A 12412-nucleotide genomic window follows, 5' to 3' on the forward strand; every position below is an offset into this window, starting at 1 on the left:
TGGTTTCCTAGGTATCTGAATTCTGGAAAGGGAAGAGGAAATCTTCATCACTGGAAATATTAGACTTCTATTATAATTAAACATTGTTGATAGAACTGTAAATAGTTCATCTTCTGATGGTAATTTGAAAATGCTTTTCAAAATAAATAATGTAGTTACTCTTTCACCCAACAATTCCACTTCTAGGTATTTATTCTATAGCTATGCAGGTACAAGATTATAGAGAACACTCATTGCAATATTGTTTGTAGTACAAAAAGATTATTAAATAAGCTAAGTGTCCACCGATAGGGGGTTGGTTGTTTAAAAATGTATCAAACATCAAAGGTGTATTATGCAACTATTAAAAATGGAAGTAACTCTGTCTATACTGATATTAATGATATCTAAGGTACATAAGTGAAAAAGGTGAAGAGTGTTATCTTTTTAAAAAGAACACACGCACTGCTGTTTGTAAATTTATAGAATTCTCTGGGCAAATACCTAAGAAACTGACATACAGGGTTGCCTCTAAAGAGAAAAACTGGAGGCCACAGGAGGGTAGACATTTTTCATTTTATACCTTTTTCCTATTATTTGAATTTGAATTATTTACTTTGTGCGTATCTTAGCTATTTAAAAACAAAAGAACTGGGGGCGCCTGGGTGGCTCAGTCGGTTGAGCATCCGACTTCAGCTCAGGTCACGATCTCACGGTTTGTGAGTTCGAGCCCCGCGTCAGGCTCTGGGCTGGTGGCTCAGAGCCTGGAGCCTGCTTCTGATTCTGTGTCTCCCTCTCTCTCTGCCCCTCCCCCATTCATGCTCTGTCTCTGTCTCAAAAATAAACAAACATTAAAAAAAAAAAAAACTGTATTGTAAACTAACGAAATAGCAGCTGATCCAACCTGTCCCCCCCATGTAAGTTTCTTAGCTCACTGATTCAGAAATGGCTATCACTGAGTGGCAAGACCCCTAGACCTAATGTCTACACCAGGGAGCCACGTAACTCAGCCCTTGTGTAGGATCCTTGACACAAATATTCTCACTTCATTTTATAAGAATTCCTATTACATGTAGGATAGACGAGCTGAGATGTATAATATAACTTCAGAGGCCAGTAATCAAAAAGCCAAGTATTTTCAGGGTGCCTGGTGGCTCAGTCGGCTAAGCATCCAACTTCTGCTCAGGTCATAACCTCACGGTTCCTAAGTTCGAGCCCTGTGTCAGTCTCTGTGCTGACAGCTCAGAGCTTGGAGCCTGCTTCCGATTCTGTGTCTCCCTCTCTCTCTGCCCCTCCCCCGCTCACGCTCTCTCTCCCTCTCAAAAATAAAATAAACATTAAAAAATTAAAGAAAAAGCAAGTATTTTCATTTAATTCTCTCACTCTTGGGGTTTGCTTCTTCTATTATATAAAAATGATGACCAAGAGGGGCGCCTGGGTGGCGCAGTCGGTTAAGCGTCCGACTTCAGCCAGGTCACGATCTCGCGGTCCGTGAGTTCGAGCCCCGCGTCAGGCTCTGGGCTGATGGCTCAGAGCCTGGAGCCTGTTTCCGATTCTGTGTCTCCCTCTCTCTCTGCCCCTCCCCCGTTCATGCTCTGTCTCTCTCTGTCTTAAAAATAAATAAACGTTGGAAAAAAAAAATTAAAAAAAAAAAAATGATGACCAAGAGGTTGTTTTACACTGGATGGATGTGTTGAAATCACTTGTTATTGCATAAAGGATCAAAATAGTTTACATAGGAAAGGGTTAAATTAAGATCATTCATAATCAAAGTGGGGAAAAGTAGCTGTGTCAGGACTGAATTCATATACTCCCCAGTGCTCTGGGACATGCACAAAGTAGAAGCTGATTTGAATTTGACTTTCATTTGAGTTTTTAGTTTAGAGTCTGATACAGTATCTTTATACACTGGTTTGTCTGATCCAGTGGGTGAATGTCATCTACGAAAAGTCAGGCAGACAAGATAATTTCCTGCTTGTCAGAGAGGGCTCAAACTACATAATTGTTAAGTATTTCTATGACTTTTTATGATACTAAAATTATAATAAACTGCCTTTCAATTAAAAAGTCAAGGTAATTTGGCAGAACAAATACAATGCTGATGCAGAGTTTTTTCAAAGAAGTTAATAAAATTTCACAGGCCCACAATTCAAACTGCAAAAAACAAAGTCCTGTGCAACACAGAATACAGTTACAATGGATGTATTTCAAGAACACAAACTGGATCATAACCCTGAAACTACTACCTCCCCCACTCCCACTCCCAATGGCAAACCAAGTCAGTTAACCTTAGGGACATAAAACTACGTATAAATACATTTTTAGTAACCCAAACACTCAAACCGTAGGTGTCATAAAATAAATCACAAAATTTCAGGTAAGAACTATTCCCATTCAACATTTAATGAGATTCTTTTTTTCATTATTATTATGTTTATTTATTTTTGAGAGAGAGAGATAGAGTGCGAGCAGGGGAGGGGCAGAGAGAGAGAGGAAGACACAGAATCCGAAGTAAGCTCCAGGCTCTGAGCTGTCAGCACAGAGCCCGACGAGGGGTTTGAAGTCACGAACGGTAAGATTATGACCTGAGCCGAAGTCGGACGCTTAACTGACTAAGCCACCCAGGTGCCCCAACCATTTAATGAGATTCTTAAGATATCATTAATAACAAAACAATTTTCAATCTTGGGTTTACATAATTTTTAAGGCATTTTTAAAGCTGTTTTCAAATACGTTATATTTGATCACCTTATCGACCCTTTGAAGCAGGTAAAGCATTTTACAGATGAAGTGACGAAAGTTCTGGAAGTCAAAATGACTTATTTGGAAACAATGTAAATTAGCTTTGCTAAAAATAATATAATTAAGGTGTACGGAATCTAGCATGAAGCCATTGTGTCAGACTGAAAAACAAAACAAAACAAAAACCCCCAAAACCCCAAACAAGACTTGGTATTTCTTTTATTCAATCATACTCACACAAAAAGCATGCTTCTCCAATCTGTGTTCAGCACTAAAAGCTCGAAGTGACTGAACATAAATAAGCTAGATGACAAAATAAAAAACCCAAAAAGTTACAAAGAAGATGAACCTTAATCATGATACATGTAAAATGGGTTCAAAAATTATTGTTTAGGTATTTAATAGGGAAAACATAAGCCTTTTTACAAAACCATTTATCAGGCACCTATTTTTTGTAAGCCACTATGTTGGAACAATAAATAGGACACACTGTATCCTCAAATGACTCCTAACCTAAAGGAATATGATCGACAGCTATTGGCTTAGTAGCCATTTATATGCACAGTGTGAAGAAAATAATTATACTTCATTCTTTTTTCTTAAAAAAAAAAAAAAAAAGCTATGTCTAACCATGAGAAGCAATAGCCCCCACTATCAGGTGCTGAGTACAGCAGGAAAAGTGGGCTGAAATCTATTAGCAATAGGTTTTAAGGAAAACCCTGACAAAGTATGGTAGGTTTAGAAGAGACTGATTGTGGTGGTCAGTGCTGGGAATCCATGTTTGTTGAGGGCAGCTTGTGAGAACTGGTGGATGCTTAGATTAAGGCTAAGGACAGACAAGACAGGTACAATGTTTTGAGGGTGTCAGTGGAAGAGCGAGGGAGCTGACTTGCCCTGTGGGCTGTGTTGCTCCAAATCAGCTCTCTCCATAGGAGGAAGAATTTCCCAGGACCCAGAGCTGATAAACAATGGGACAGGGAATGGCTTCCTCATCCAGGCGGGATTCCAGTTGCAGTGAGATGGGCATATCTCTGGATTGTAAGCGAAGAGACTCACTTATTGAATGATAAGTTATACCAGATGATAACTGAGGTTCATTTAAGCAGATCAATAACAAATAAATTTAGGTAGAGAGCCTAACTAAAACTAAAACTTTCATAGGTGCTTCTCAGTAGATATGAATAATACAGAATTTCTTTCCAGTTTTATTAGGAAGTACTATAAATAAGAAATAAGATTATAAAATAAGTACAATAAATTTTTATCATGAAAAGTTTTAAAGATTAGAATCAAGAAATTTCCCTAAAGAGTTGGCTTATTAATATACTTTATTGGATAAATTTTATGATTATGCATACTGACTAAATTTTATTTTATGATAAAGTTAGGAAAGCTCCTGGGAATTATTAGATTAAACCTTTATTAAAAATATTTCTACAATCGGGGCGTCTGGGTGGCGCAGTCGGTTAAGCGTCCGACTTCAGCCAGGTCACGATCTCGCGGTCCGGGAGTTCGAGCCCCGCGTCAGGCTCTGGGCTGATGGCTCAGAGCCTGGAGCCTGTTTCCCATTCTGTGTCTCCCTCTCTCTCTGCCCCTCCCCCGTTCATGCTCTGTCTCTCTCTGTCCCAAAAATAAATAAATGTTGAAAAAAAAAATTAAAAAAAAATATTTCTACAATCTAAATTAACCTTGATATTACATTTGAAAATACTCCTTCAGGAAATAAAGACACAGGTGTAAAGAGAAACAGTAAACATTCACAATATGTTTGTTCATGGGTTTTAGGTGTGTTGAATTGAATATACGGGATACACACATACATATGTACACACACACTGATATAACATTTCTATATTGTTGAGCTGTGCCTCTCTTCTCAGCCTCAGATTTTCTTCCTAAAAATGATTGTTGTGGCCTTCATGATCTGCCACTGATTAAAACATGCAGTATATGAAACCGTGGTTTCAAAAAAGTATAGGGCATATTTTGCTGCAATATTCATTAATAGCAATGACTTTATTTATGTTATTATTTTATTTGTGTCCCTTGTTTAGCCTCTTTGTTGGCATAGGTTAGTCCTATAAAGGCTGACAGTTATGTTTAGAGTCTCTTACGGTGGAAGGCAAAGTAGTTATCTTGCAGAAATGAAGCACAACTAATAACCCTTTGAAATAGTGGGCCCAGGGTAGAGATTGGTTGTACTATATCAGGTAGTACAGGTATAGGTTTATCAGTAACTTTTAAGCTCCCAAAGAACTACTTATGGTTCTATAGAAGGCAATGCACAGTTGCATCACGGAACACTGATCACCTGGTCAAGCCCTCTATCTTTCAGAAACAGAGTCTGTTTACAGACTCATTTCTCTTCTTGAAAATCTCCATGGATAAACATTATAGTATCTTGCTCAATAGGTCCTATCAGCATATCATGGCTCTTACATTTAAGATTTTTCACAAATCCATTTTCTTCCTTTAATCCACCTTCTGTTTTTTCCTTCTTGATCACAGAGTCATGAACATGAGTAACAGTCACTTCTAGTTCATAAAGTTGGAAAGAATAATTAAGTCACTTACCTACCTTTCCTTAAAATCCCTAATTTCCTTAAAAGTGTGCATATTATAATCATGCTCATCATCCCTTTCTGAGTTTTCTCATTTCCCCTCCATTTTGGGGTAAATGTATGTTTTTATTTCTTTGCATGCTGTTAAAGTGGGACATAATTATCTTAATAAAAGCAAGATACATGAAAATATATTAAGAGGATCACTCTCTAGCCTATACATGTCACATGCCTTTCAATACAACCGAGTATATTTTCTTTCTTCAAATACCACTTGAAGTCAGCTTGTAGTCACCTATCATTGTCAAGGGGCTCGTGTCTAGCTTATCTTTCCCCCTTACTCCCCATTCACTATCTATGTCTGACTTCGCCAGTGAGGCCTTCCAGTAACTTGAATTAGATAAAGAACCTCCCAAGGCCACTTCTGCTAAAACTCAAATTATATTGTTTCAGTAAACTCAATACCAAAGTGCTAACATTTTTCAAAATGCCGTTTTCAAAGCATTTATCTGTTCAGTGAAAAATGACTGTGTGAGTTGTGGCAAACGGGGCTAGATGTCTACTTTTCAGATAAGGTGAAATGCATTTTCATAACTTTGTATATAGAATAAGCGTCAAGATTTTGAAACTCACATTATCTAGTCATGAATTTATTTATTTGCCCTGTTGAAGATACTTCAATTAATAAACATATAACACAATTATAAATACTGAGTTTCCTTAAGGAAATAGAAGCATACTGCTGATAGCTTCCAAGGGGATGTATATATGCAAGTACACGTATCAAAATGGTGCACTTTTATGGGGCACCTCGGTGGCTCAGTCAGTTAAGCCACCAACTCTTGATTTTGGCTCAGGTCGTGATCCCAGGGTTCTGAGATTGAGCCCCACGTCAAGCTCTGCGCTGACAGTGTGGAGCCTGCTTGGGATTGTCTTTCTCCTTTTCTCTCTGCCTCTTCCCCACCTTTCGATTGCTCTCTCTCTCACAACATAAAGAAATAAACATTAAAAAAAAAAGTGCACCTTTAGATAGAATGGAATGATTCAGTTTTTCTTCTATAGAGATGGCAACAATAGTATCAAGATCAGTGGACCACAAAATATTGCAACAGAAGGTTTTAGCAGTAACAGCACTTTTAAACATGGCTTAAACAAAATTAACTAGCTTTTAATTTATTAAGTCAGTAATTACAATCAATGCATATATTTTCACACTTTTCATGTAGAGTCCTCTGTTATTTAAAAGTAACAAAAGGAATACTAAATTTACTGGAAATGATAAAAAGACTAGATATTTTCCACATTAAAAATAGAATAATGACTCTGGTAAAAAAGAAATACGAATTTGCCATTACTGGCTTTAAATATCAGTCTAAAGGTCTAGATGTGTCTATAATTAGATTTTGTAGTAAGTTCCCTTTCATGAAACCTCTTTTACTTAGAAGGAATTAGGTCAGATTTTTACAAAGGCAGTAAGAGTATCTGTGACAGATTTATTCAAATTCTCCATTGTTCCACTAAAATGTGCCCTTTTGCCTTTCTGCAGCTAGTGCTGAATAACAAAGAGTGGCCACAGTTGCTATTATTTGCAATAAGTCATATCTACTGAGATTCAAAATGCAGGTGGGGTGCCTGGTTGGCTCAGTAGGTTAAGGGTCCAACTCTTGATTCTGGCTCAGGTCATGATAAGTGTGATATCGAGCCCCACATGGGGCTCCACAGTGACAGTATGGAGCCTACTTGGGATTCTCTATCTCTGCCCCTCCCCCACTCTCTCAAAATAAATAAATAAACTAAAAAAAAAATGGAGGTAATGTACACTTCATTCACTCACTCACTCATTCACTCATTAGTCAGAATCTAGAGCTAGGTAGTGGGTTGGGAGTTGGGTGTCAGAATTTATAAGGCACGAGTCTATGCTCCAGATTTTGTGATTGGTAGGGGAGATAAGACACACATTCAAGTAACTATTAAATGCTATCAGGAAAGAAAAAAAATCCCACTATGATCATTCAGAGAAGGACTGAAAAGTCTAGGTTTCAACAGTGTGCTTTTAATTTAAAAACGCATCTTTCAGGAGTTTCTTTCTTTCAGGAGTTTCTAAGTGACATTCAAAAACTCACTTGCAATTGAAAACAACAGTAGAATTTATAAATTCAGTTGTTAAGATGGCCACACAAACTCAACCTTTCAATTCTGGCTTTGATTTAATTTAGAATTCTGCTTTCCTTTCTGTCCAACATAATTGTTTTCAAGGACAGATGGGAAAACCATAGTCCTGACCAAGGTCAATAATGTCAATTTTCCCTTAAGATTTAAAAAGATGTATAGTTTTCAAATATATACTTTCTTTTTTCTGATTATAAAAGTAAAAAAATGCTCATTATTACAAATCTAGACAAAAAAGAAGGCAATAAAAGAAACATTCTTACTGCCACCACCCAGAGATAAAACTGTTAATTCATCATGTTAAATAGAAAACACATAAAATTTAATGAATGCAATATCTTATAATGAATATTCTACACTTAATTCAAGGGAAAAACGTGTTCATTATGTACTCACAACTTTGTTCTTATAAAATCTAACAGATACATACAAAAATCTGAGTGTAATGTTATATGAGGAGTTGTAAACTAAAACTATTCTACCGGAATGTTGTGCAATTGCTAAATTATGAAATTATACCAGAATAAAATAAAACAAAAAATTCTGGCCCAAAATACTTGCCAAAATTGCTCAAAAACCTAATGTAGGTATGTTAGTATAAAAAAAGTGCACAGTTGGGGCGCCTGGGTGGGGCAGTCGGTTGAGCGTCCGACTTCAGCCAGGTCACGATCTCGCGGTCCGTGAGTTCGAGCCCCGCGTCGGGCTCTGGGCTGATGGCTCAGAGCCTGGAGCCTGTTTCCCATTCTGTGTCTCCCTCTCTCTCTGCCCCTCCCCCGTTCATGCTCTGTCTCTCTCTGTCCCACAAATAAATAAACGTTGAAAAAAAAAATTAAAAAAAAAAAGTGCACAGTATCCAAAACTTATTACTCTGGACAACTGGGCTTTATAGGCAAAGCAATAAAAATTAAAGTTAAGGATACCTGGCAGGATGGTACAAAACAGAGATTTCCAAACCTTCCTTTGCAGCACCCTTAGTGCCTTAGTAATTTTTTCATGGTGCCCCAAGGCCAAAAGAAATAGCTAACAATTCTGTTAATTACATAGTTAGGTCCAAACAATTTAACATATATTATATATGTATGTGTATATATATATGTATGTATATATATGTATATATATATGTAACATATATATATATATGTATGTGTATATATATATATATCTCAAATAACCACAATTGCTTACTAATGAGATGCGTGCATCTGATGGGCAATGCATGCCTTCTCAAATCTTGGGATCAACTCTTACAATCAGATCGACACCCTCATTTCCTGGTCCTGATTTTTGTGCAGCACTTGCTTTTTATCACAGCAGCTGCAGGAAACCTAACTTCGCAGAGATGTGATGTCATCGAAAAGAATGTAGTAGGATCTAATGACGAAACTGGGAACTCTCTTGAACTAGAGGTTCACAAAGTGTCTGACAGATGTGGAATATCTCTGTGTTTCCTTCAGAAATTTAGGGGGTATAGCTCAGGGGTAGAGCATTTGACCGCAGAAATTTAAAATAACCCACGTTGCCTTTTTGAGTTTGCTGTGGAACTCCAGGGAAGCTGGCCTGGTGTAGTTTGGTAGTCATGGATATAGGGCAACCTATAAAAGTGTCACTGTAGAAGTGGTAGGAACTCCAAAATAAAGGCTGTCTTTGGAGTGCCAGGGTGGCTCAGTCCATTAAGCAAGCATCTGACTCTCTATCTCAGCACAGGTCTTGATTGCAGGGTTGTGAGTTCAAAGGCTGTCTTTGAAAAATTTGATACCTTTGATATATAAATTGCTGGTCCTTTTATAACAGAGCACTGAAATCCAAACTGGGATACTATGACATATTATTTTATAGACCATGAGGGCTCTGTTATTGTTTCTTCCTTTTTAAAATTTTTTTTTTTTTAAATTTTTTTTTTCAACGTTTATTTATTTTTGGGACAGAGAGAGAGACAGAGCATGAACGGGGGAGGGCCAGAGAGAGAGGGAGACACAGAATGGGAAACAGGCTCCAGGCTCTGAGCCATCAGCCCAGAGCCCGACGCGGGGCTCGAACTCACGGACCGCGAGATCGTGACCTGGCTGAAGTCGGACGCTTAACCGACTGCGCCACCCAGGCGCCCCTTAAAATTTTTTTGAAGTTTATTTATTTTAAGAGACAGAGAGAGTTGAGTGGGGGAAGGGCAGAGAGAGAGGGAGAGACAGAATCCCAAGCAGGCTCTGTGCTAGTGCACAGAGTCCAATATGGGGCCCGAACTCATGAACAGTGAGATCATAACTTGAGAGGAAACCAGGAGTCAGACACTTAACCGACTGAACCACGAAGGCACCCCCACTTCCTTTTTTTTTTTTTTTTAAATAAAAGATCGCTCAAGATGCAGATTTTTTATTCCATTTGTAAGTAATAGCCACCTACTGGATTATGTGTTTATTATGGGATTATTTGTTATAAAGGTAGAATATAGGATTCTTTGTTACAAAGTAGGCTATAAAATTGTAGGATTTTTGCTGTAATAAGCACTTGTATGGGTAAGAATTAACAACAGTCTAAAGTGGCTCTATTGGGGCCTGTTGACCAATGGCATGCGTATTTCATGGGGACTCCATTAGAGAAAGGTTCCTTTTGTCCGTATACAATTAAGGCTGCAGATGGAATTAAGGTTACTAATCAGTTGACCTTAAAATTGAGAGCTTATCCTGAATTATCTGGGTGGGTTTAGTATAATCACAGGGATCCTTAAAAGTAGAGAAAAGAGCAGAGGATTAGACCTCAGAGGAAGATGTGACTTGGAAGAAAGGTGCGGGTAATGCTGTGTGAGAAGGACTTGACCCATGGCAGGCTTTAAAGATGGAGGAAGGGAATCCAGGAATCTGGGTGGCCTCTGGAAGTCAGAAAAGGCAAGATAGTGTATTCTTCTCTTGTCTAGAGTTTGCCCACACTTTGACTTTAGCCTAGTGAGACCCACATTGGACTTCTAACTTACAGAAATGTAAGACAATAAACTGGTGTTGTTTTAAGCCACTGTATTTGTGATAACTTGTTATAGTGGCCATGGTAAACTAATATAGACCCCCAAATGACAGTATTGATAACAACACAATAGCGGGGCACCTGGGTGGCTCAGTTGGTTGAGTATTTGACTCTCAGTTTCAGCTCAGGTCATAATCCCAGGGTCATGGGATCAAGCCCCAAGTCGGGTTCTGCGCTGAGCATGGAGCCTAAGATTCATTCCTCCCTCTCTCTCTCTCTCTCTCTCCTAACCATCCCCGCCCCCCCCCCAACCCCTCTCCCCTGATCATGCTCTCTCTAAAATAAAACAAACAAAAAAATGCAATAGCAACTATAAATATTTCAGGTCAGGGGCACCTGGCTGGCTCAGTCAGTTAAGCATCCAACTTCGGCTCAGGTCATGATCTCAGGGTCCATAAGTTCGAGCCCCTCATTGGGCTCTGTGCTGACAGCTCAGAGCCTGGAGCCTGCTTTGGATTCTGTGTCTCCCTCTCTCTCTGACCCTCCTTCCCCATTCATGCTCTGCCTCTCTCTGTCTCAAAAATAAATAAACATTAAAAAAAATTAAATATCTCAGGTCAATTAGATGAGCTGAATAAGCTGTCTGTAATATACTTCCTAAAGGTATTTTCTAGTAAGTTTTGTTTTGTATTGATAGTGTAAGAAGACTGAATAACCTATAGGTGTAGAAAGAATTTTACTGGTATATACTTCAAACATCATAGCTTTTTGCCTCTGTTCATTTTCCTTACTGCTTAATGATGTAATGGCTATAAAGAAGATAAAAATTTCTGTATTATGCTCTGATATGAATTTTAAAAGAATATAGGCTTTTCCATGCTATATGAGTTTAGGCTAAGGATTACATTTCTTTTCCATGTGAAAACACCAATGAAAGTATTTTTAGTTATTCTTGGACTCTTTTTAGATGGGAAGATAGTCTGATGTCTGGACGTGGGAGACCTTTTTGTATATTTATTAGTTTTAGAATTTTTATAGTTTTATAGTAATTATTATTATATTTCCATTATATCTCTAACAAGGAAAATTCCTACTGTCTGGGTTTATATATTTTTGTGATCTGAAAATATCTATTCAAAGTTCAAAATAGTCTGTGTTCACCTGTGGTTAAAGGCAGGTGTGTGATGCTGTTCAAACACGTCAGGGTGAACCACGTGGATGACAGTGTAGCCCCAGAAAACAGGAGGAGAAGAATTAGTTTCAGCATACCCCTGATAAAATCTGCAAACCTGAAAAGAAACAATGTTCCATTATAATTCTACTTGGATTTTTAAAATACTGTTTAAATCAATGACACACTTTCATTAAGCAATAATTTCTTGAAAAAATTTCTAGGAGTTCTTTTTAAAGCAAGTAAAAAAAACCTTTTTTAACTAGCACATTTTGCATATATCGTGGCAAATATTTTTTTCTCTTACAAAACATACAAAATGTGATCTCTGTTCAAGGTCTGTAACTTACAGGATGGATTCTGTGTTTTTTAAATGCTACTTTTACTTTCTTTATATATTTCTATAATTTCCAAACATCCTATAATGAGCATTATATTATTCTAGTTTTAGAAAACAGGCTAACTTGCTGACATCAACTTGCAAACATGGCTCTCCCAAAATTCAAACTCAGAGAATCCAAATGCTTACCCACAGAGCCACCGGGGTCCTATATGATCTGGTCTGTGCCTCCACTCTCCCTCTGCCTTACTATTCTCCAGTTGGACAGCCGTGTTTTTGTTTCTCATACAAGCTAGGGTTGTTTCCCATAGCAATATGTACCTTTGGTATTTGTCCTGTTTGCCAGGAATGCTGGGACCCTCATTCTTCATGTGACTTTCTCTAGCTTACTCCGGTCATTCAGGTCTCAGTTCAATAAAGCTCTCCCTGCTCATGAAAGAAGCCCTCACCATCCCATCTCCACACTCTATTTTCTTCACAGCATTGATCTCTATCGGC

The 12412-nt window shown here is 38.0% G+C and overlaps 1 protein-coding gene across 1 annotated transcript in view; it reads right to left on the reverse strand.

Moving 5' to 3' along the window:
- The window catches only part of SLC49A4 (solute carrier family 49 member 4), an 81986-nt gene that overhangs the window by 17045 nt on the left and 52529 nt on the right, over nucleotides 1-12412 (reverse strand). Inside the window, exon 7 of the mRNA XM_047098826.1 lies at nucleotides 11565-11692. Within this exon, the coding sequence (XP_046954782.1) occupies nucleotides 11565-11692 (128 nt within the window). The remainder of the gene's footprint in view (nucleotides 1-11564; nucleotides 11693-12412) is intronic.

This window comes from Lynx rufus, unplaced genomic scaffold (assembly GCF_022079265.1).
Source record: "Lynx rufus isolate CCGP_SWC_20201006 ecotype Redwood Valley unplaced genomic scaffold, mLynRuf1.p SCAF_5, whole genome shotgun sequence".
Taxonomy (NCBI): domain Eukaryota; kingdom Metazoa; phylum Chordata; class Mammalia; order Carnivora; family Felidae; genus Lynx; species Lynx rufus.